The sequence below is a fragment of the Myotis daubentonii genome, chromosome 7 (assembly GCF_963259705.1).
Source record: "Myotis daubentonii chromosome 7, mMyoDau2.1, whole genome shotgun sequence".
Taxonomy (NCBI): Eukaryota; Metazoa; Chordata; class Mammalia; order Chiroptera; family Vespertilionidae; genus Myotis; species Myotis daubentonii.
This window is the reverse complement of record NC_081846.1, coordinates 18,101,841-18,128,247: the sequence shown is the minus strand read 5'-3', so window position 1 is coordinate 18,128,247 and position 26,407 is coordinate 18,101,841. Positions and strand designations below refer to the sequence as shown.

The following is a 26,407-nucleotide window of genomic DNA, read 5'->3' as shown; positions in this document are numbered from 1 at the left end:
CTCACAATCAGAGCCAATTATTATGCAAAAAATAATACCAGAGATTCTTATATAGCATTTACTGTGTATCAGGCATTGTTCTAAGTACTTTGTATATAATTTATTTAGCAGTTCATAGGATTTCTATCCAGGTTATTTTCTATTCCCATGTAAACACAGGAATGGCTTGGATCTTATAATAAACATTGTTTAGCATAATAATCTCCAGGTCCCTCCATGCTGTCTCACATGCTCTCACTCGTACATGGAATCTAATAAACTAATGAATGAACAAGATACATCCAGAGACATAGAAGCATGGAAGAGACTGAAGGCGGGGTGCTGGTGGGAGATGGGGAGAGATTAACCAAAGAATTCATATGCATATATGCATTACCCATGGACAGAGATAATAGTGTGGTGAAGGCCTGGGCGGGGGCAGGGGTGTCAATGGGGAAAAAGAGGACATCTGTACTGCTTTCAACAATAAAGATAATTTTTAAAAAAGAGAAAGAAATAGGAAAACATGTTACTTCAGGAGGGTCTTTAGGGGAAGAAGTGAATGGGCGTTGCCTTGTGGGAGTCACTAACATATTCGAGGGCATTTGTATCTAATTGTACATAAATTGGTAAATTACCAACCTGAAAAAAATTATATATATATTTAATAGCTACAGAGTATTATAATCTGTGGTAATGAACCTACTGGCTCCTCTCTTTGTGCTCCTGTCACCAAAGGAGAGTTTGTCACGTAAGATGTTGATAATACGATTTATTTTTCCTACAAATAGTGTTAATAGTGTTTTTAAGCAGGAAGTCAACAAAGTATCTTCTGTTATTCTTTCTTTAATATTAAAAGAGTTTCAGGCAGTGCTTTGGTGAATCTAAGAGTTTTACCCTGCTTCTGTGTACCTGCTCTGAAAAATAAGAAAGCTCTGATGTTACACAGCTATTTCTTTTCTATCATATATCCAAACTATGGTATTCTGAGATAGCTTTTTCTGTTCTAAAATGTTTTAAAGTAAAAAAAAAAAACACACACACACACACACAAAAAATCTAAGTATTTATTATACTATGTAAATGCTGAGACGTTTTGGGTTACTGACCGTTGGCATGTAGTATAGAAATTTACCTTTTAGTTTTGATGGAAAAAAACTTGGTCTAATGCCAATTATGACTATTCCCTAATAGTAAATAGGACATACTTGTTGAGATCCATGTGGTTTGAGTCATGCGGTGCCCTCACCTATCCCTTTAATTTATTTTTAAGGCAGGAGATGAGAGTGATGGATTGGTTTCAGGGTGTGAACACAGTCTCTGATTGTAATTCGGGAGATATGTGGATCTGAAGTTGATGGGCAGGCTGCCTGCTCCGCCAGGTGAGCTTCTATTATCTCAAGAACCTGTACCGATTAGTCTGCTATCATATTCAGAGACCTTACTGTGAACACAGACGTTTTCCCAGGGTGGCTGAGAAGTTAAAGGAAGTATTCCATCAGAGGTTTAATTCTTCTATTGTTTCAAGCCTATAGAATTTTATTTAACTAATAGGATAGCATGTTTATACTGGAGGTTTCTAGAAGTCTTATTTTCCTCTCCAGTGACCATTCCCTTCCTCCTACTTCAAATTAGGGGCAGTTCATATGTAATGCATAAACATGTATAATCTCATTTTCCTAGGATAGTGTCTTGCGAAAACTAAAAGTTCAATACGTTTATTGAATAGCAAGTGATTGTATATATTTATTATACAGCTTTTTCACAGCTACTGAGAGCAGCATTATCTAATTTGGCTGTGATTTTGCCTTTTCAGAACGTGATTGAAACTGCTCTTTTACAGTTTTCAAGAATTAATGTGCATTTGGTTTAATTCTAGAAAGCATTCTCTGAATAGGTTTATGTTTCTGTTTCTTAAGAGGCTTATGTTTTGATCAAAGTCATTACACTGGATTCCTTTGGGGGGATCAGATCTTCACACTTTGGGGGGACCTTATGAGGAATTTCTTACCTGTTTTTTACATATTCTTTCATATACTTTATATTATGAGTGTGTTCAGTTTGTATAGTGATGTACATCACATAGTTAAGTAATCTGATCATCAATAATTACATTTCTCGCCGAAACCGGTTTGGCTCAGTGGATGGAGCGTAGGCCTGTGGACTGAAGGGTCCCAGGTTCGATTCTGGTCAGGGGCATGTACCTGGGTTGCGGGCACATCCCCAGTAGGAGATGTGCAGGAGGCAGCTGATCGATGTTTCTCTCTCGTCAATGTTTCTAGCTCTCTATCTCTCTCCCTTCCTCTCTGTAAAAAAATCAATAAAATATATTTTTTAAAAAAATTACATTTCTCAATTCCACCCAACAGTGAATCAGTGGGTAAACATGAAAGAAACAAAAAAATAAATAAATAAATAAAAGGAAAAAAAAAGAAAACAACACCTAGTTTTTCTCACTTAATATTTTATTTTATCAAAATACTCCTTTACATTTTCCTGGAGCAATTATATTTAGGATCTGTCAAAGTAAAACTATCAGTGTACTTATCAGACTAAAAAAACACCTTTGTCCTTAAAATACACATGGACACACACACACACCTTTTTATTTTAGAGGAAGATTAGATTTCTCTGAAGAAACTAAAGATACAGTTGTTTTTCAAGAAACCTTATTGTCATCATTAGCAACAACAAGCACTGAAAACATATTTAACATTTTCAATCAGCTGTCATTTGAAACTAAACTTTGGAGTTGGTTATCGATGTAGAAGGAACTCAGGAAGTCATTCAAGGGCAGAGAACAGGCTGCGTTAAGCAGGACTGGTTGCTGTAGGTCTATTGGGAGGAGGGTGGTGGTGTAGTTTCAGTGGGAGATAGGTGTTCTGTTAGCCTGCTAGCACTTGCCATCCATGTGATAAGCATAAAATTATCCATTTAGCTTTATTTCTATCAAACTCATGCATCCTGCTCCTCCTTGCTGAATAAATGCCAAATTTAAGTATATAATCCTAGTAAGATTTAGGGAGGACGCTAAAACTAAACAAAACACACCACTATCCATCCTACTACCACAATTAGAAAAAAAAAATGTAGCCAATGTCACTAGATAAAATGGAGAAAGAGAGAAGAGAAAAAACAAATCTTCTTACTTCAGTAGTAAACGAACTTTCAAACATGACTCTTCTTTTTTTTTTTTTAAAGACACTTGCATAGTTAGGGGGTTTCTTGAGATTGTACTTGAAATTAATGTAGCATGTTTACCAGCAGGAGCCTAAATATTAATATTGTTTGATATGTATAGTGGATAGATTCTAAAAGTAGATGGAACAGTAAAAGTATGTCTAATAAATATCTATTCTCTATTAGCTCACAAGTTCACCTTGGACAGGCCCTGCAATACTGGGAGTTAAAGAGGGAAAGAGCTTACTCTTTCCTCCAGGCTGTCCTTAAGATGTTTATACACCTGAGTACTGTAAATATTAGGGTACTTTCTGCCTACCATTTAAGACTGATTTAGAGTTGTACTTTCATATATTTCCTGGATTGTCCCTTCTACAGCTATACCAAGAGCCCTTGTGGGTGTAGAATAGTCTTGGTGGATCAGATAGAAAGACTCATTTTTTTATTATTATTGTGGGAATGATCACTGGATATCTATGCCCTTCATACTAATAGATCTTTATCACATACCTATCTCCACTTCATCTTGAATCCCCTAAGAATTTAAATATAAAATAAGCAAAAATACAATAGAAATAGACTGATAAATAGATAGATGGTTGCCAGAGGATTAAAAACTGTAAATTGGTAGTCACAAAATGGGCCTGGGATGCAAAGTAAGGAATTCTGTATAATAAAAGGCTAATATGCAAATTGACCAAACGTCAGAACGTCCAGTCGCTATGACATGCACTGACCACCAGTGGGCAGATGCTCAATGCAGGAGCTGCCCCATGGTGGTTAGTGCGCTCCCACAGAGAGAGCGCCGCTCAGCCAGAAGCCAGGCTGAGGGCTGGTGAGTGCAGTGGTTGGTGTTGGGAGCCTCTCCCGCCTCTGCAGCAGGGCTAAGGATGTCTGACTGAGGCTTAGGCCTGCTCCCTCTGGGACTCTCCATCAGTTGGACATCCCCGAGGGCTCCTGGACTGCGAAAGGGCATAGGCCAGGCTGAGCACCCCCCGCCAGTGCATGAATGTTGTGCACCGGGCCTCTAGTAGAATCAATAATATTGTAATAATTACATATGGTGCCAGGTGAGTACTGGAAATATCAGGGGCACCACCATGTAAGTATGATTGTCTAATCACTATGCTGTACACCTGAAACTAATACAAAATAATACTGAATGTAAACTGTAATTGAAAAATGAAACTTATAAAAGAATTTGCACATAAATCTGAAGGTAAAGGCTCTCTGTATTCCTCAGGAGGATGTTTGTTCACACCAACCCTCTTAGTGCCACCAACTTCCTCAGAAGTTCTGGATAAAGGACATTGTGGCCATGGATTCCAGGATTTGGTCCTTATGTCATATCTGTAGTTATGTTACGTGCACTGTTTCCTCTTTCACTACTCAATCAGAAGCAGTAAAGAGTAGGGGATAGGCAATAAGCCAGACATTTTTCATAATTATCTTTAAGAAATGTGATATAAAAATGTTTTTTATCCAGTTTACAGATATGAAAATCTGGAGCATATGACATCTGCCAGAGATATTTATGTTATTGTGAAATATTTTAAAAGTACATAATTGAAAGTCATACATATGGTGACTTCTTTGTAATATATTGATAAATTATTTTTTAGCATACTTATTGGTTTCATAAAGTCGCTAAAAGGACTTTTAGGGGTTTCCCTTATGTGCATCTGTATATAAAGAGAGAATAAGATGAAGGCCTTAATGCATATTTATTAATTATCTCTAAGGTTTTGGAAGGGAAGACATGGTCCAGATCAGACATTTAGATCATATTGAAATGTCCATAATTATTTCTAATAGATGATAGAAAGTTTATATTGTTAGTGATTTTTTCCCTCAGTTTCTGTATTATAGGGATACTGTTTTCTTTTGGCAACTGTAGGGTCAAGGGAAATATTTTATTAAACCAGTCAAATCTATTGAAACATGCATTTGTAAGTATTGACTTATTTAATCTTCATAAAATCCTGTGAGGTGGACACTGTTGCCCTCGTCTTATAGATGAGACATGGATGTACAAAAGCCATTAAAAGGCGGAGCTGATATTCAAACCTAGGTTGTGTCACTCCAGAATCTTTGTTCTCAGCCAGTATGACAATATTTCCTAAAGTACATATTATCATTTATTCTGGGCTGGAAGTAAACATAGTGTGTTTCAACTAGCTTTTAATAAAAAATGATACGGAATAAAAATAGATCATTGTGTGTATATATTATGTGTAGTATAGTATTGTTTTATGAAACCATTTTATAAACATGCATCTATTTTTAGATACACATAGATGTACATATTATATTAGCACATAGGTCACATATATATTGAGTTGCAATAAAAATGTATTTCTGATTGTGTATCTAGGTCAAAAACATTTGCAAGTCACTGAACTACACTAAACAGCCATTCAGTGTCTTGAAAATAAGAGTTCAATAAATCTTTATTATGTTGAATGAATGTATTATTGAATTTAAAGAAACCCTCATACAGTGTTAGGCTAAAAGGTTTCTGCTGAATGTATAATTTCCCTGTGATATAGCACCCCAAATAATAGCCCCATAGTTCTTATCAATGGAATTGTAGCTGCCTGATAATCAATTAGTTTATATCCCCGTCCCAATCTAAATTCAAGTCTTCCTCCCCCAAATTTTCTGGTTGGTAATGCTTTATTGCTTTAAGACTTGGCCTCTTGTAGTTTAATTCTATCAAATAATAATAATAGTCCAAATAAACAGCAATTTCTAAAAATAACTTAACAATCTGGATTCCATTAAAATAATGATACATTATTAACAAGTGGTGTTTATTTCAGCAGTGCAAAGATGGTTCAATAGTAGGCACCTTCCTAATCGTTATCATATTAACCTAAGTATAAAAATCATAGCATTATTTCTAAGGACACTGAAAAGACATATGATAAAAATTAACAGCCATTCTACACACTCAATAAAGTAGTATTTAAAGGAGACTTCTTCATTGGGATAAATATATACTTACATCATCCCAAAGCTATTATGATTGATGGGAAAACACATGAGGCTTACTCATTAACATCAGAAATAAGAACAAATTTGGCTTATTTCCTTCACTGTTATTTACTGTTGTGCTGGAGGAAATTGCCAATGTCATTAGATAAAAGGAAGAGAGTAGGACAGTGATGGCGAACCTTTTGAGCTTGGCGTGTCAGCGTTTTGAAAAACCCTAACTTAACTCTGGTGCCGTGTCACATATAGAAATTTTTTGATACTTGCAACCATAGTAAAACAAAGATTTATATTTTTGATATCTATTTTATATATTTAAATGCCATTTAACAAAGAAAAATCAACCAAAAAAATGAGTTCGCGTGTCACCTCTGACACGCGTGTCATAGGTTCGCCATCACTGGAATAGGGTATAAAAATTAGAAAGGAAGTGGTAAAAGAATTGTTATTATTTTATAAGATTTTATATCCACAACCCTCATAGGATCAGTTGAAAAATGATCACACACAACATATTAGTTCAGTAATAGGGAAGCTCGAAATTAATGTATGTTTTATTTAATTGCATAATATTTGATTAAAGAATATACAGAAGAATACTTAAAATGGGAAGAGATACCATATTCTTTGGCAGGTAGACTCATCATTCCAAAAGTCCATTTAAAATGATTAATGTATTTAAATTTATAAAACTTTAAAACTTTTACATGACAACAAATATGAGCAAAAACATAAATAGGTTGGCGGTATAAATTACAACTCATTATGAATAAGCTGTAGCTCCCTAATACATAGGAACTCCAAGTAATTTATAAAGAAGACCTAATGTAAATCTGGTTATATTAACACATAGGTCACAGAAAATTACCACTGACTTTTACACATATAAAAAGTTCCTCAATTTCTTTCCAAATAGAAGAAATCTAAGAGTGCACAGACAGTATTTTCAAAAAGTGTAGTGCATTAGCCCTGGCTGGTGTGGCTTGGTTGCTTGAATTGTCACTCAGTGCACCGAAAGGTGGTGGGTATTGATTCCTGGACAGGGCACATACCCAGGTTGTGGTTCTGTCCCTTGTTGGGGTGCATGTGAGAGGCAGCCAGTTGATGTTTTCTCTCTCCCTCCCCCCCCTTTCTCTCTCTAAAATCAGTTAATTTTTTTTAATGCAGTACATTAGCAAAAATCAAAATGTGTAATGGCATACTCTGTTGGCAAGGCTACAAGGAAACTAGGATTTTCATACATTGTTGAGGGGAGTAGGAGTTGTTATAAATGTAAATTAGAACAAATGCATATGAGCTTTGATTTAGTCGTCCTATTGCTACAAATTTATCTTACAGGATATTTGTAAAATGTTAAGCATACAAAATTATTCATGACCACATTATTGTTTTTTAAATTTATCTTTACTGTTTAAAGTATTGCAGATGCCCCCCTTTACTCCCATTGACTCCCTCTACCCTACTCCTGCCCCCTCCCCAGGTCTTCACTGCACTATTTTCTGTCCATGGGTCATACATGTATGTATATAAGTTCTTTGGTTAATCTCTCCCCCCTGCCCTTCCCTCTGAAATTGTCTTCAGTAGCAGAACATGGGAAACATTTTAGAAATCTGATGAAATAAATTAGGTACATCAATAATGGAATGTATATAGACATATAAAATTTGAGGAACCTTATGAATATGAAAAGATTTCCGAAATATATTGCTAAGTTTAAAAAGGCAAAGGCAGAATAAAATAAGATACATTTGTGCAAAAAAAGGATAAATTATTGGTATTTGTGTTAAAAATATTGGAAAACATACAAGAAAGCAATAAACTGGTTATTTATTTTGGGGGTATATAGGTTGAGAGTTCATAGCTGAGCAGATAGGGGATTGGGATACAGGCAAGACTTTTCATTATATACTTTATTAAAGCAAGAATTTTCATTATATACCTTAATTTTTTAAAAACATGTAAATATATATCTATTCAACAGCCCAGAAAGGAAAAAAAAAAGATAAACACTAAAAGTAACAAATGAACCACACCACTCAATGTTAATAAACAGTTGGACAAAAATTAGGATTGGAATTCATTTTAAAAATTACTGGACATTTTTATATAACATGCACCTCTGAAAATTATAATATTAAAAATCTCTGTATTATATTTTACTTTGCTTATGCTAATCTCCTTGTAGTATATAACATTGTCAAATTGCCATGCTATAACATGATGGTAATAGTGGTAGTGTTAGGTGTTTGTTTTCGTTAGTGTTAAAATTAGTTAATAAATAGAAATGTATAGTATATGAACACAAATGAGAACATGGGACATCTGTTCATTGTGGGATTCAAGAGCGACATCGTATGTTTTGGTGGGATTTATTTATTAGTTCTATGAATTATTTAACATTTCAGAAAGTTGATCTCTTAATTTGTAAAAAAGATACCAATAATTATCTTATAGAGTTGTGGTCAAGATTAGAGTGAAAGTCTTTATAAAACACTTAGTATAGTGAATACTGAATACAAGCGTGTATTATGCCAGTGATTATGTTAATTATGATGTGCAACCTTAAAGTTCTAAGATGAGTGTTGACAAGCCAAAAAGTACAGCTTGCACCTACTTAACAATATTTGACATCCTATATAATAAAAGTCTAATATGCAAATAGACCGAATGGTGGAACAACCGAACAGCCAGTCGCTATGACGTGCGCTGACCACCACGGTGCGTGTGCAGAACATGGCGGGCATTGGCCATGGTGGGATGGTGGAGCAGGAGAGCAGAGGCACCAGACCAAGGTGGGGCCCCGGTCGCTGCCATTGGGGTGAGCCTCTGGTGGTTACTGAAAATTGTTTGCTCCCGCTCACACCTGCAGCTGGCTCCAGAGCTGGTGCTGTCAGTGGGTATGAGTGGTGGCTGCTGGCCCCAATCGCCCCTCAGGGCTTCTCCACCTCCTCCTGCTTCTGAGGGGCGATTGGGGCAGCAGCCGCTACTCGCACCCGCTGCTGGCACCGGCCCCAATTGCTCTGCGCCATCAGCAGGTGCTAGCGGGGCTGGCACCATCAGTGCATGGGAGCAGCGGTGGTAGACAGGGTTCCGGGGGGCCACGGCGGGAGGGGCCTGGCAGGGGTGCAGAAGGATGGGCTGAGACCCGCCTCTGTACCCACCACAGCCTCGCAGCCCACAGTTCCTTTCAAGGTGCACAAATTCGTGCACTGGGCCCCTAGTATTTGAATAAAATAAAGGGGGAGTTGATCACAAAATTTTCAGTGGTGTAAGTTTGGGTCTGCTTGTATTTTTTGTTTACCAAGAGCCTGATAGATCAACTGTTAAAATCACTTTTTGCCAGACCTGCATGGCTCAACGGTTGAGCATTGACCTATGAACCAGGAGGTCAAGGCCACATGTCCAGGTTGCAGGCTCCATCCCCGTGGGGGTGTTCAGGAGGCAGCCAATCAATGATTCTCTCTCATCATTGATTTTTCTCTCTCTCTCTCCCTCTTCCTTCCTCTCTGAAATAAATAAAAATATATTTTTAAAAATCACCTTTAAAATAATCTCAACTTGAACATTTGATACGGAAAATTAACTTTCACATTTAAGTTTTTAAAAATGCTTTAGAGTATGGCTGATTGTTTTGTGTTGTTTTTTCAAATGGCATGCCCACTGGAAGAAATAAGATGCAGTTATTAAAAATTAGGTGCACAAACGTTATGATGGCATAGGAATTTTACAAAATAAATTTAAAAGGCTGCACAATTTCATTTGGTAGAATCTCAAATTGGTAAATAAAAACTCACTACTGTATGAGTATTTCATAGAGAAAAGATAGGAAGAATATACATCAAATGCAGTGGTCATCTTTGAGTGTTGGAATTATAATATGGGTTCTATGTTATTTTCTAGATTTCCAAATTTTCTACAATGAACATGTAATGCAGTGCGTTTATACTTTGAAAATGGATTTTAGGATGAGTAGAGTCTAAATATATGTACCTACTACAGAAAAACAGTTCAAAGCCCTACTAACTTTGCTAGTAGAATCTTCTTCCAGAAGAGTAGAAGTTGGCACCTGGGAGTGCTCTTGGCACTCTTGCGCGTTGAGGAGGGGTTTATTTTGGTAAAGTAACACTACCACTGGAGCCTGATGGCTACTGCAGTGGGATCAGATCTCAGGTCACATCAGTTCATTAGCTCAGCCTGGAGCTCAGCTCTCTGAGGTTGTGGGCCACACTAAGGTGTGTTGTTATTTTTTTAATTTTTATTTTATTGACTTCATTGGGGTGACATTGGCAAGTAAAATTATATAGGTTTTGGGTGTACAGTTCTATAATACATCATCTGTATATTGTATGTTAACCCCCTCCCCAAGTCAACACACTAGGGGTTTTTAGAAGAGGGTCCCTCTTTCTTTCATGCATGGCATTGTGCTTATTGGAGATCAAATACAGAGCACAGGGTATTGGTGAAAGTAGCCCATTAGGCTACGGTAAGGAAGTTACTTTGTGCTATGTAAATGGAAGGAAAATGTAAAAGAAATGTGTAAAGTTCTTCTATACGTCTGTTTACTTTAAAAAGAATCCCCTATGAAATAATTGTACATCTTATAGTCTTCATTATTTCGTTTCTTAGCAGCTGGTGATATTTTCTAGTTGACATCAAGCATAACACCCATTTTAAATACTTCGGAGAATAGTCAGTGACCTAAATACTGAAAATGGTGTCTTGTTGGTTTCTACTTAGTAATTTCAATCATTTTTCCTTGATTTATAGTCAATCCATCCTCCTGAAAATTCAATTTAGTGTCTCTGTTGTTTTTATGCTACCTTTTGTCGAATTTAGGATTATGCCCCTGATTACTTTCATTTCATTTAATCAGAGCTTTTAAGAGATATTTCAGCCCCTTTCATCTTAGAGGTTTGAAACAAACAAAGAAAAGTTAAGGAATTGTCCAAGGCCACACAGGTAATAGATTAACTTCGAGTCTTTTCACTTCCAATTTAGGATGTCGCAGTTATTTTAAAAAAATTCTCTAATATATTGTCAAGAAAGGTGTAGGACATATCCATTCTTTACCATATGATGAGCTGATAGGTGCAATGACAGGTACTTGGAATAGGAATTACATTAAAAATTTTTAAATCTTTTACTTCTAAAGCATTTAAATTGGAGAGACAATTTTAGTACTGTTGTCTAAGTATTACATATGAATTATATCTTAAATACATGAATTATTTAATATGTTCATCACAGTACTAAATATGAACAAGATATATGAAAGTGAGACTTCATGTACTTCACTTTTAGATTTTTCTTAGTGTCAAAGGGCTGTTAGATACTTTGCATCAAATGGAAAATCTACAAAGAACAGATTTTTTTTTTCTTAAAAGTTGTTAGACCCTCTTTTCATTTAGAAAAACAAGGGTGTCCTAAGTTAAACAGGAAAAGAGTTTGATTCTCTCTTTTTGTATCTTACTTGTTTAGAAACCACAGAGGAAATAGGGTCAGTGTCAAAAATACTTAAATACTAATTATTTGGTTCATTATTTTCAGTCATTATAATAATGCCTTCGCCCCCCCACCCCAACAGAAATAGCTAATTATGAAGTTTATCAATTTAAATAAAGTACATTTAGGGATTTTATATCTTCAAAAGAAAAAAAATAATTCTTATAATTGTATTTATGGTTGTAAAAATATATAGAATGAAGAAAGTGTTATTGAAAATATTATTTGCCGTAACCAGTTTGGCTCAGTGGATAGAGCTTCGGCCTGCAGACTGAAAGGTCCCAAGTTTGATTCCGGTCAAGGGCATGTACCTTGGTTGCAGGCACATCCCCAGTGTGGGGTGTGCAGGAGGCAGCTGATCGATGTTTCTCTCTCATCGATGTTTCTAGCTCTCTGTCCCTCTCCCTTCCTCTCTGTAAAAAATCAATAAAATATATTTTTTTTAAAAGAAAATATTATACGTATTTATCTTTTGCCCCAGAGATGTTTTATTATCTGAAGAAGGCGAAAATTAAACAGTGTAAAAGTTGTTTCAAGACTCTTAAATCTTAATACAAACTTTTCAGCAAAATAGTTTCCTGAAATAGAATTTAGTTAAATTGTGAGCAACAGAGTTTTTGAGCATGGTGCCAACCTGTCCACGGTTTGGTTAAAGCTTCCTCCTCCTCCCACTCCCCCCACCCCAGAATTCAGATTTCCAATGTTAGATTGGAGGTAAAAAATGATCTTTGCACTTTAGTCTTTGGACTTTGGTTACAGTTTTATAAGTTGGTAAAGCTTTCTGTAAGTTGCGTTGTTGTTTTTGTAGATACAATTATTTCATCAAGGCATTTGGGAAAATTTGAGTCTATTAGAGGTGATAGGATGCAATGTGTATAAACAAAACTTACAGATAACAGACAGTTCAGGAATTAAGTATCATTCCTTCAGTGTGTGTGCGTGTGTGTGCGTAGCTACAGTGGTATTCTCTCCTCTCCTTCCCAGACCTCTTCTGTATTTTCACTCATAGTGATGTCAGGTTCTTTAGGGAACAGCTGGAAAGGAAAATAGCAGGAGAGGAGAGGATTGGATCTTTGGGGAATGTTGGGAGGGAAGGCAGTGCGGGAATTGGTTTCTATGGGTAGCTCAGGGGAGAGATTTCTGCCGTAGGAGAGAAGTCAAATCTTGTGGGAGGTTCAGGAGAATAAAGAGTGAGGAATCAGACATTTCAGGGAGTCACTGGAATTGAAAGAAAAAGAGCAATGAAGAATGCATTTGGACACCCCTCCAAGGAGACTATTGACAGAAAGCAATGGGCTCCTCTGAGAACATTTGAAGCAGGGGTGGGGGAGGGATGGACTCTCTCCACTATTTTTGTTGTTGGATCCACGTAGGTCCCTAGTGTGAGGAAGGATCGCGATAGCCGTAGTTACAAATGGGTTGGCTGTGTGTGTCTACTTGTGTCTGTAAGTCTTGTTCCGATTTCCTCTCCTTTTTACCCTCTTATCTGTGTCTGGGAATGGCTGAAGGCTTCATTGCTGTCTGTATGCTGCATGCTGTGTGGATATTTTAAGGCGTGACTTTATCAGAGTTGGCATCTAAATGCCGAGGAAAATGCAGGGCAAGCTTGCTCTAGTTGGGGTTCCTGTCACCAGACCATGGCAGTGTGGAACAATGGAGACATTACCTGAATTCACTGGGTGTGAGCAGAGTCCCTGCTTCCAAGCTTGTCCTTATCGGTGTTTAAAATAGTGCCCAGGACTAGGAGTGCTATCTGTACAGAGAACATCTCCTTCCCATTCTCTTCTTTTCCCTGTCATTTATGAATATTTCAGGGGGGAAGGCTTTTGTTTGAGCAGTTAGAAATGTGGGAAAACAAGATTACAAGGTCGAGGTGAAAGTAGTACAAGATTGGAAGAATGAAAGTCTTTTTCTTTACTCGCAGTAAAATGATACTCTTGGCTTGAGGCCAGAGAAACATAGGAGTTAGGATGGTGCAGACAGGACTGGCAACAAGTTTGTTAAGGAATGGGCTGAGAGAGCCTTGTCTCTGCCCTGTGGTTTACTGTTGCATTTGAGTTTTAACTCTTTGTTTTTTCGCCCGTTGGAAGCGGCGGTAGAGAGATTGCACTGAGCTTTAAAACCACAGCAAAACAAAACTTTTAAAACACGTGTGGTAGCCGAAGAGACCAGCAGGTTCTGTTTTAACAGTAAAATAATATTTTTCTGAGAGTTTGCAGTATCTGTGGAATAGTTTACTCTCTCTTTTTCTTCCCATTTTATCTATATTATAAATAGGATCTGAAGTGTGTGAGCATGAAAATAAAGAAAATAGCATAATTTTTATGCAGAAAATATATGCACCTTCTGAATGTGCCATACATAATTATCATTCATTTTAGTCAGTACATTTCAGGATACTGTAGTCTTAGAAAATTCAAAGTAATTTTAATTTTTTTTCCTTATAAATATAACTATATTTGTGATTAATAAATAATTATGTCGTATTTTTAAATTTTAAAGTATTTCTGTAATATTTATTGTAATTTATAATAATTAACATTTTTAGAGAATCCATATACATTGTAAAACAGCTTATTATTAAGCTCTCTTCAAAAAGTAATATTAATACAAAAATGTAATATTGTATTACATTTTTATTTTTACTAATTGTCCAGAGTTTACAAAACAAACATTTATTGAAGATCAAGATGTAATTTTATTATAAGAGGAAAGTTCCTTTCATGGGATGGAAGCAGCAATAAAAAAGGTTAAAGAGATTTCCCATTCTTTCCTTAAAAAAAAAAAAAGCCTATTTATCCTTTGTCATCTTGTACTCATAGTCATTCATTCTTCAAGTCAATGGAGTACATAATATTAAGTGCCCATTAAACTTATATTGTTTCCTTTTTAGTCTGTTGATTTGATAAATCATAAGATTATCTTTTGTAATCATTAATAAAATATTTTTATTAGTAAAGCTGTTACAGTATAATTTTTTAAATTATTAGTCAGGCTTTGGAGGCAGTCTTAGGTTAAAACCGCATGAGTTTGGTTAGCTGTGACAAACATGTCTATATGTCTAGCCATCATCATTTAATATGATCTATTGTTATTTACCCAAAAGAATAACTGCATGCTGAGTGACCTTGTGTGAATAGTCAGTATATCTGAGCCTCAGTTGTCATACCTATATAAACAGAAGTGATAACACTGATAGTTGTGAAGATTGTTATAATTACATGTATGTTTAAGCCCCCTATATATTTGGAATATAGAGGTGCTCAGTTTCTTTAAACATTATGATCGCTCAGTTACTTATTGTTATTATTTATATTATCATTATTGTGATCACTGTATGGACTCAAGCCTTCCATGATTCCTTGCCTCCGTGCTGTTTTCTCTGTCTCTGTTTTCATTACTGGCCACCTTACAATATTCTAGAATAAAACATTTTCACACTTGATTCCATTGTGACGCCTTCATGCTCTTGCACAGCAGCGGAGCAATGCTAGGGAGGCGCTGCTGTTCCCCTCCCTTCCTCCTGTTGGCTGGGCGTGGGACAGAAAGAGTGAAAGACTCCAATATTTTGTTAGGTTCCGAGACTCAGTTATTGAAATCTTGAGAGATTGACATCTTGTTTATTTTTGCAATCCCTTATTGTTTGTATGTCGGAAACAAAGAAAAGGCGCAAAAACAGCTTCCAAACTTCTCCTGGTGAGTTGTGAGCTGCTCTGATTTAGTTATTTTTGTACTGCATTGAATGGCCAAGTGCTGTGCTACCCTGTACATTTTAATTCACTATTGAAAGTTCAGTTCTAAATTTTTGTCCTTTTCCACTTTCCCTTTATGCCTCAAGAGCTGAATACCTTTGCTCCCGCTGGATAAAAGTTGGGTAAACAGACACCTTGACAACTGCTAACAGTACCACACCTTGGCTTTCCGAGGCACAGAAAGTAGTCACTTATTTCTGGGGTGAAACACCTGTCCCATCTGAAAGATGCCACTCACAAATTCCAATAAAATATGTTGTAATTGAAACAATGAAGTTGTCACAACCTTCAAAGTATGTATGTATGCACTGTATATGCTTCTTTCCCAATTGTGTGCTAAAAAAGAAAAGAAAAAATCTAGGTAGCAGGTTCAGGTCTAAGCCTGGGAATCACTTCCTGTTGGCTTGCAGGGTGACACTGTTCTTCTAAGTGCCAGTTTGAATACTAGCAACTGGTCATGGATCAGTTATCTGAAATGGCAGGTTTATTTGTTGAAGGAGGAATGACATTATTTCCTGTCCTTTACACAGAGCTGAAGTGAGAATAAAGTGGTACGAATGTTCCTCTGCACCTTAGGTGTGAATGTACTACCATTTGTGCTACTGATTTGATTGCAACAGCTACTATCATTAGCATCTTGGACCAAACATGGAACACACTGTGCTGAATTTCATGTATGTTGGAATACAGAGACTGTTTAAAATACTGTGAAAGGCACCAGATTATTCATTTGATAGCTGACTACAGCCTTACTAAATATGGGGGTCTTATAGTTATTTTCATTTGTGGCCATTAAACATTTTTAGTCCTTGCCTTTGAAATGAAATATAAATTTAATTTGGGCCTGAGAAAGACTTTTCTCCTTTTAAAACTAATTTGTTTTTGTAATCTCAGAATAATTTCTATAGTAGGTCGTGCCTATCACCAGAAAAACCTCAGTGTGAAGAGAGCTTATTTATATATTGTAAGTCCTTTTCCTAGTGCATTTTTAAGGCAGACTGGAGTGAAGGAATCCACTCATTTCATTTCTAGTGCCTTTCCTAGACTACCTTGGGTAAAGACACTTTTAATTTGACATCTGGAAGAAAAAAACACACAAAACTCTTTTAGATTGGAGGAATCCTATATAATAAAAGCCCAATATGCAAATTGTCCCCTCAGTTGGTGGCTTGATTGCTTGCTATGATATGCGCTGCTATGATGTGTGCTGACCACCAGGGGATGGTGCAGAACATGGTGGGCGTTGGTGATGTACTGTGACCTCTCGCCAGGCTACTTGGGAGCAGGGGCCGGGGGGTGATGGGGATGGAGGTGCAGTGAGAATGTGGGGTGTTCACCAAGCTTGCTCTAACTTTCCCTGCTACCCTCCCCCGGGACGCCAGGGCTCACCTGCCGGGGAAGCCACCCTCCCCCCCCACCCATGCTCAGGTGCCGGGTGCCCGCGAGGAGCCCACCCCACACCCGCACGCAATGGCTTCTTGTTGAGCTGGGCCGCAGCCGCTGGAACCTCAGGGGCTAGTCTGACTCCCCCTGGGTTTGCACAGGAGCCAGTCTGCAAGGCCAGTCAGGAGAGAGCGCGCTGCCCGTCCTGCTTGTGTGCAGTGCCTCTGCATGGCCCAGAGACCCACGCTGTGCCCCAGCCCACGGCATCTGGCTGCACTCACCACATCTCTGCTGGGGACCCAGGCACCGTGATTCAGGCGAAGGGGTGCATGTGGGGGCCCAGGTGCTGCCCAGGGCCCAGAGGTCAGCTGGGACCTGCCCTTCCATGCCAGATGCTCTCACTTCACTTACCAGCCAGGCCTAGGGACCATACCCATGCACAAATTTCATGCACCAGGCCTCTAGTAATGAATAATGCTACTTTAGAGACTTTCTCTTACCTTTCTCTCCATTTCAGTCACTATATGGTGTTATAAATAACCAATGAAAACATTTCATGGTTTCTGAGATTTCTTTTAAGGGAGTCTTGAAAGGTATGAAGTGATTTACTGATATACCAAACTTTATCACTATAGACACAGGAATGTTTTTGTTCCATCTCACTTTTCTTTATTGTATTACTCTCTTCTTATTCTTCTTTACACTAGTAAATGCATTATTAGGGAGATATATATATCCCCAATAAAGTTCAATTGTGTAGGTAGGGTCTGTATTATTGAATTATTGCATTAATGCCAAAACTGATAAGAAGTTGTGTTGAAACCATAAAAGAAAATGCATAATAAGCATTTTTATTCTTTGTTGGCTTTATGCTATTGAGGTTTCTCTTTAATAACTCTATACAGGAACATAGAAGTGTTTTTAATACTACCTGAAGTAGCAAAAGGTTCTGTTAAAGTAGCCAAGTGTTCCAAAATAGTTTTATTAGTGTAACGAACTTCATTAATAATTTAAATGTAAACCTGGGAGGTTACTTTTATTGTTTGGTTTTTATAGTTTATTTAGTGATTGCTCTACAGTATAGAAGTTATTCTGTACTAAATCAGTATTAAGTTAAAATCCAGTCACTTCATTCAATAACCTTTTAACATAGTGTATCAAATATGTGTCTTTTATGAGGGGTTAATGTGGTATACTGGCTATTTTCCTGTCTATATTTTTATCCTCACCAAAAGGGGAGAGAGAGAGAGAGAGAGAGAGAGAGAGAGAGGTTGTCTCCCATATATATCCTCACTGGAGATTGAACCTGCAACCTAGTTATGTGCCCTGACCAAGAATCAAACCTGCAACCTTTTGGTGTAAGGGACAATGCTCCAACCAACTGAGCCACCTGGCAGGACTCCTGGTATTTTTAAATTAATATCTAATTTGAGTTGAGATCAATGTAAGTGGAACATCATTAGTAAGAGAATGATTTTTAGTTTTTAATTTCAGTTTATTTTATTACAAACAGCCACTCTCCATTCACTTCTAAAACCAAGCATTCTTTGTAACAGTGTTAAAAATGTCTGTGGACTGCGTAGTGTTTTATTACCTGTCTGCCTTGAGATAAAGATAGAAATTTAGGAAGTATTTAAAACTTTAAAAAATGTGTTTTTTTTTTAAATTTCAGAGAGGGGAAGGGAGAGTGGGAGAGAGAGAAAGAAACATCAATGATGAGAGAGAATAGTTGATCTGCTGACTCCTGCACACCCCCTACTGGGGATCAAGCCTGCAACCTGGGCTTGTGCCCTGAGCAGGACTCGAACGAGTGACCTCTTGGTTTCTGGATTGATGCTCAACCACTGAGCCACACCGGCCAGGCACATATTTAAAACTTTTATAAAAATTTGACAGTAATGAAAATTGGGAGCTTGTGTTTTATGTTTTTCAAAGTTCACTTTTATTGTATTGTACAAAGGTTATTTTTTAACAAATTGGAAATTAGACTAAAATGTCATTTTTTTTCACAGATTGTTTTTCACAGTTGACAAGCACTGCTTTAGAAGACCTAAAAAGAGTCAGCTATGTGCTCAGTGTCTTAACTGCTACACCTTATAATATAAACATATCCCAAGCCAACTTACATTACTACCCAACTTATATTTACATAAATAACCATATGATTTTTATAAAGGAAACTAAAGTGAAAATGAAAGCAAACTCTTCATAATCTCTAAAGCAGCAGAGCTTTTACTCCTATGCGTAAATGTCATTTACTAAGTGCCAGCCAGGTACAACGGATTGGCTTTATCTCACTTATTGCTATAAAAGTGCAAGGGGATTGGGTTGGTTCTGTCTTAGCCTTTTTTAAAGATAAGATGGGGAGGGGTTGTTATACTTGTACATTTTTTTTTTAATTTTTATTTTCGAAAGTATTTCATAGGTCCTCTTTTTACCCCCATTGACCTCTCCCAGCCTGTCCTTTCATGTTAGGATAGGAGATGGTGTTTTCTAATTTTCATTCTAGATTTTTTTAGGAGTTTATTTTGTTTTAGTAATAGAAGGAGGGAAAATATTATATTTGAGTAGATTTTAGTAGTTTTATATGTACTACTCTCTAAAATCAGGAGCTAGTTGGAGGTAGAAGAGGAAGATTGAAGTATTTGCAAATCTTCAGTGGGAAGTTGGTAGAGAGATTAAGGTGACACTTCATCACACATGTTGATTTTGACCTCAGAGTCTGTTACAGAGTCTGTTGCATTTATGGATAAATGCAAACTTTTAGGAATAATGCGCTCAAGTTATAGTTGATACTGTAAGGTGGAATCCTTCTTTCCAAAAAGGAGAAAATATTTGATTTTTGAATGCATTCCTCTCTTTATTCCTACTCAACTCTTAGGAATCATGTATATAATATTTGCAGCTAATAAAGTAATACTTATGATATTTTTCTCCTCAAGCTTCTTTGATAATCTGTTTTCTTTGTATATTGGCAAATGAGAAAAAGGAAGAAAGGAAGGAAGGGAGGGTGGGAGGGATGGTGGTAAAGAGAGGAAGGGTAACTTCCCTTACTTATGTAGAGTCCACAACCAAGTAAGCCTTCAGATCTTCAGTAGTTGTTGAGTACACTCAGTTGTTTTACTTGATTTTTTTCCTTCTCTAAAATACTATAATTCAACCAGCTAATATTCATTTGGGTTTATATCTTGTTTGTCTTCATTTAGTCAGGTCTCCCACTGATCATTGATGTGTCCATCGGCCTGATAGCCTTTAGACAGTGTTGAAAGATTAAGGATAAAACTATCAAGGGCAAGACTAGATGAGGTGACTGACTCTGATTCTCTGCTGCCCTCGAAGGCACTGGATAATGGAGAAACAAGTGCCTGCATGTGTTGGATTTTGTTAATTGGATCCAGCTCCAGCAAAGAGACAACTGAGGTCATGTCAACACCTTGGAAGGCTGGGAAGCTGGAACTGGAGCAGCTGAGCCAATCCCCAGACAAACAGGTTTTAACCAGGACACAGAGAGCGCTTTGCTTTAGGGACTTTGCACATCACCTGAGGCAGTGATTCTGTTCACATCTTTTTCTGCTTCTGTTCATTTATACATCAAATAGATTAGTTACGAAGACTTATTTCTCTTTATGTAGCAAAAGTAATTGCTCATTTTCATGTTAGACTTTGAGGTCTTTTTATTTTCTCCAGAGGAAGAAGCAAGGGAAATACTAGTTTTGTAATTAGGAATTATGATGGAAAGGCCATTTGTGGCAGTAGGAAGGGCGACCTTTTGTTGACTATCAGCATTTGGTGGAAGGTTGAATGCAGATTAAATGTGCTCAATATTGTGTTTAAATATTTCCAGGTTATCTAATATCATACACTGAAACCTCTGTTGACTCTAGAGTCTTATCTTTTCTAAAAGTGGAGATTTGGATTCTCGTCTCAGCTTCGTCACTGGCTTCCACCTCAGACCAAATTAATCAAAATCTTCAGGAGTGGGGCTCAGGCATCTGCAGTGATTCTTTAATTCCCCTAAGTAAATTTGCTGCACAGTGAAGGTATAGAACCACAGATATAGACTGATATAGCTGACCTATCTTTTAGGATTTTCTGAAGTTAATGAATACATATTAACTGTGCCTTTGCAAAAAGAACTCTGTAAAATATAGTGTCTTTTGTTTTTCAATATTGAATTGGAAAGGAGTCTTTTGATATGGTCCTATATTTGGGCAGATTACATTTAACCAAAAGAAGGTGTAAACATGTTTTGTGATGGGTATCATAAATATGTAATTATATATATTTTTTTCCTTTTAAAAAAATCCTCACTGGAGGACATTTTTATTGATTTGTTTAGAGAGGGAAAAGGAGAGAGAGAGAGAGACAGAGAAATGAACATCAATGTGAAAGAGAAACATTGATCAGCTGCCTTCTGCACACACCCTGATTGGGTTGGGGATATACGGTAACCACAACCTAGGTATGTGCCCTGACCAGGAAACCAACCCACGACCTTTCGGTGTATGGAATAATACTCCTACCAACCAAGCCACACTAGCCAGGGCTCTTTTTTCCTTTTTCTTTTTTATTGAATTTATTGGGCTGACACTGGTTAACAAAATTATACAGGTTTCAGGGGCATAATTTCACCCACATCACTGACCACCCCAAATCAAGCCTCTTTCTATCACCATGTATCCCTCCTATATCCTCCTCCAACCCCATCACCTAGGCACTCAACACCCTTCCACATCTGTCAGCCTGCTCTCTACCTATGAGTCTGTCTCTATTTTGCTTGTTAGTGCACTTTGTTAAAAATTTTTATCATATTGTATCATGTTTAATTACAAATAAATAATTGATTTTCCAGCAGCTATATACTGATAGAGGGAAGGATGGGAAAGCGAGTGAAGGGAGAGGGAATAATGTTAACTGAGCATATCTGTGTGCTCTGTGCCATGTTCTATAATACAATAACCCACTTATACGTGAAGAAATCAGGACTTAAAGCGTTTGCTAGTTAGATTTAATTATGGTTCATTAACTCATAGAATATCATTGATATGATTGATACAAATGTAATCTAAGTAAGTCATTTATTGTACGTAAAGGCTAAATATGGAAGTTTCATAAAAATATGAAATCAGGGATGAACCTTGCGATTTAAAACATTTTCTGTAGGCAAAAGTAAACATAGTAAAAGAAAAAAAAATGTCTTGAGAAAGAATTGGTACCATTCAGCTTATTTGGTGTAACTATTTGCTTAATTGTAGAGTTTGTTTGTTTTAGTTGTGGTCTTTTTTAGAGTTTATTTGGTAATTATAGCAGAGATGGAATTTTACTTTAACTCTTTAGATATGATTATTCACCACTATTAAGATGTTTTAAAACATTGTGTATCAATTTTATAAATCTGATTATTTTGAACTATTGCATAGTTTTAGAACTACCATAGTTAACTTGAATATCTAAAATGATTCCACAGTTGCCCTGGTCAGGGTGGCTCAGTTGGCTAGAGCTTAGTCCTGTGTCCCAAGGGTCTCAGGTTTGATTCCTGGTCAGGGTGCCTATGGGAGGCAACTGATCAATGTTTCTTACAACGATCTCTCTCTCTCTCTCTCTCTCTCTCTCTCTCTCTCTCTCTCTCTCTCTTTTTCTCCCAGGGCAAAGACTTAAAAAAAAAAGATTCCACATATATATACTAGTTTTATTTAATAAGGACTTATTGCTTTGATAATCATGAGAAAAATGTTAAAGTTTACATATAATTTTCAGCTGTTTTATTTGGGGGGGGGGGCGCAAGCTTGATTTGCTCTTGTTTGTGAAATTTTGTCAAGTATAGAGTATGATTACCCACCCTCAGAGAACGGATTCTGTTTTTTGGAGATTTCAGCTATACATTCCTCTCCAATACATCTTCTAGGCTATTTTGGGCCTGTTTTTCAGATTATCTTCTCATAAACTGTCTAATATTTCATTGTAACCCAGAGATGGGTTCCCTACAAATATCAGCTAATTATTAAGAAAACTGCAAATGGTATTCTTTTAATCTAATTTGCATTTTACTTTAAAATCTATAATTTTCTCTTTAGTAAATAGAAACAATATCTTTAGATGAGCTAGACATACTAAATTAGGATTTTTTCCTGAGTTTTGCTTCTGCTGAAATACATGCAATAACTTATTTTTCTTTAGATTTGGTGAAATAACAAAATATACTTTGTTCTTCCCCTTTCATAAACACATTTTTATCATAAGAAAATTCAGTAAAACTAGATAAAAAGCAGTTTCTATGTTGTATTAATTTTTATTAAAAGATGTTTAAAGATTTAATGTCTGAAGGGTTTATTGTACACCACTTAACAGCTAAAGAGTTCATTGTATAATGGAAATAAGTAATATAAGCATGGTTTAGCATTTTTGACTCTTCATTGTTTAAAGTATATTTATTATCTAGATAAATCTTTATTGAAGAATACTTAAGTTTTTATATTTTCTCAGCTTGTTCTGTTGACTTTATATGTTCTCTGACAAAATTTCATTCAGTCAGATATGCATGCATTTTTCATTCACATGTTTGTTCATGCAACAACATTTATAGGGTGTTTACTATATAAAGGACTTAGGTCACAAATCTTTCTGATAGAATATTTCAGTGAAATTAGTTGGGTGACTAAATTGGATATAGTTATTTTTGCAAAATTAGATTATGTTTAGTCCATTGCTAATCATTTAATTGATCAAGCATCAATGTATTAGTCTGCTCGGGCTGCCATAACAAAACACCATAAGCTGGTTGACTTGAATAACAGTAAATTATTTTCTCAAAATTCTGGAGGTTGGAAGTTTGTGGTCAGGCTGCCAACATGGTTGGGTCTGCTGAGGACTCTTTAAGCTGCACGCAGCCACCTTCTCACCGTGCCCTCACAATGGAGGGAAGGAGCGGGGCGGGGCGGGGAGGTGAGTTGTGAGGCCGGACACACAAGCTAGCTAGCTGTGCATGTGAACGAACTCCTTGGTGTCCCTTCTTAAGAGGACACTTAACCTCAGTATGAGGGCCCTACCCTCATGACCGCATCTAATCCTAATGATCTTCAGTAGGCCCCATCTTCAAATACCATTACATTGGGGATTAAGACTTTGACCAAAAAAATTGGGGGCAGATGCAATTCAGTCCATAGCAATCACTGTACGTTTTTAAATTACCCAAATGATTCTACTGTGCATCCTGGATTGAGGATCACTGTTCTAAGCAGATCTTGGGTTTATTGAATGTTTTGTGTATTGCAGTATTATATAACATTCTACTTTTTAAGCTAATGGTATAATTTGGTCAATTTTAATTTATCCTAAAAACGAACTCTATCAGTCATTTATTACAATGTTCACTTACTTAAAGAGCTTATTTACAGTAATCGCATTTATATGATTCTCCCCAAAGTCTGCAACTTAGAGTTCAGTTCTAAATTTAAAATGTATATTTGTAGCTGCCTTTAGAATGTTTAGAAATGATTATAACTACACATTTTAGGCTCAGCAGATTAAAAGTTCAGAATTCTCACATGCCACTTTGCTCAAACTTATTCTGGTTCCAATATATCTTATCTTTGTTATTAATATAACTCTACTCCTATGGCTCTTCAGGCTTGAAATCTTGACATCATTGCTTACTTAATATTCTTTGTTTCTCATATGTAGTCACTTCTCTGGTTTCTTATATTTTTTTTCCCGTGAGATTTCTTTCAATTAGATCTGTTCTCTTCCATCTGACTGCTCCTTGTCTCATCTCGGCTTCCTTTACCTTGGACTGATATCCACCCAGCACTCACAGGTATAGTTGTACTGGTTACTAAAATACTTAAAATGCTTTTTTTATTTTTTTTTTAAAAAGGGTCAAGAAATAGCCTTTCCCCAAGACCCTTGAGTAACCCTTCTTCACCAGCAAACACGGAGTACCCATCTGGGCTCCTGAAACAATGGGCTTCCTTTGCCAGCCCTCCCCTGTTGTTGCCCGTGGGAACTGTAGCCTCTCTGTAGTGCAGCAATTTATGTAATAATTAAATATGTAGAATATCTCTCCTGTCTTGACTTCAAGCTTCATAATTATTATGGTAGATTAGTAAAATAACCTCCTACTGACCTTTTAAGCTACCTTTTCCTCTAACATATTCATCATATCTAGATGACCCTTCCTAATGCCATTATGCCTCTGACTAAGAGATGGATCTCAATTCAGATCCTTTATCACTCACCTTACCATTGCTGCTTCACCTGTTGTTCCATGCCCCTCTCAAGTGAAGTCAGATTGATCTTCTCATACAAGATGTTCTCCTTTCCATTTTTAAGTTTACCTTTGCTCATTTTCACGCCTTTGGATTCTCTGTCTTGTGCCATTCCAAGTCAAACATTTCCTTTAAGGTCTGTCAGTTCTATCTTGAGATAATTCCTCATGAACGTCTGCCAACATCCCACATTATAATGACCTTTTCTTCTTAGAATCCAAATAGCAACCTATCTCTTATGAAGTATTCCAGAAAGAGAAAGTTAATGTAATTGATGTTTCTTTCTAACTCAGGAATGTGTAGTAATGACTTATGGTAAGTGCTCTGAAGAAAAAGAACAGAGGACAAAGCAAAAGAACATTAGGGCCTTAGTATATAGTGACTATTTAGAAGAGGTAATGTTTAATCTGAAGAGTAAGGAAGGAGGTGAAACTCACAGAGCCCTGGTGTATGAGAGACTAATATATGTATCTGTTCAAGGGTCCTAAGTTAGGACAATGTTTTCTTTCTTAAAGTGAAAGAAGGCAGGTGGGCCTTGTATATGAGAAAAAGATGAAGGTTTGGACATGTGACTGAAAATGTCGGAAGGAGCCATATGATATATATTTTCTTGTAGATCATAGAAGGAATTTTGACTTTTTATCTCAATGCATTGAGCAGCTATTGGAAAATTTTGAACACTGACTTGGCTGAATTTATTTTTTTTGGTGGGGGGAAGGTCATTAAATACAGAAAGGCTGATTTTCTATACTTCTTGAATGACTTTCTTAGCTGTGGAAATGTAGAGCAAGTACACAGCCTTTTTTTTTTTTTTTTCAGTAGAAAGTTTTCTGACTTCATTAATAAAAAGGCTGCCACTCCCTGAGAATGCAGGTGTGTTCCACTCAGGGAAGCTGGTTCCTGGGGAGGAGGAGGCCACACTTTACATAAGATGCCCAGGGTTTTTGGGGAGAGAAGAAACTAATACCCGTTGTGTTTTTCTTTTTGTTTGTTGTTGTGCTTGTTTTCATTTTGTTTTGATGGAGCTGTGTGGCCCTGACCAAAAAATCCCCACAAAAACAGTCTTGCAAAAAAGCAATGAGAGTGCTGAAAAAAAATTAACTTAGGAAAAATGTACTTGAGGACGAAAGGGGGGACCTCAGGGCAGAACCAACATTCAGAAAAGTTTTTGAGCGCTTGGGGCTGATGCTGGAAAGTTGTATAGATATCATCAGGGTAGTTTGTGTGCTGGGGAAGGGCATCTGGAAATAGTGCAAACTGTAGAGTTAGAGAACCCATGCCTGAGCAAGGCACCAAGTGAAACCAGATCATCACGCTTGTGTGGCTCGAACAGGGAGCCAAATAGGACAACAT

At 36.9% G+C, this 26,407-nt stretch overlaps 1 protein-coding gene across 17 annotated transcripts in view; it reads left to right on the top strand.

The window, feature by feature from the left end:
* Window positions 1–26,407, top strand: part of IKZF2 (IKAROS family zinc finger 2) — a 148,081-nt gene that overhangs the window by 36,695 nt on the left and 84,979 nt on the right. Inside the window, exon 2 of one of the 17 annotated variants that reach the window (XM_059703040.1) lies at window positions 1,253–1,361. The exons of the other annotated variants lie outside the window; for them this stretch is intronic. Coding sequence (XP_059559023.1) covers window positions 1,337–1,361 — 25 coding nt within the window. The 5' untranslated portion in view covers window positions 1,253–1,336. The remainder of the gene's footprint in view (window positions 1–1,252; window positions 1,362–26,407) is intronic. 17 annotated transcript variants of the gene reach the window in all.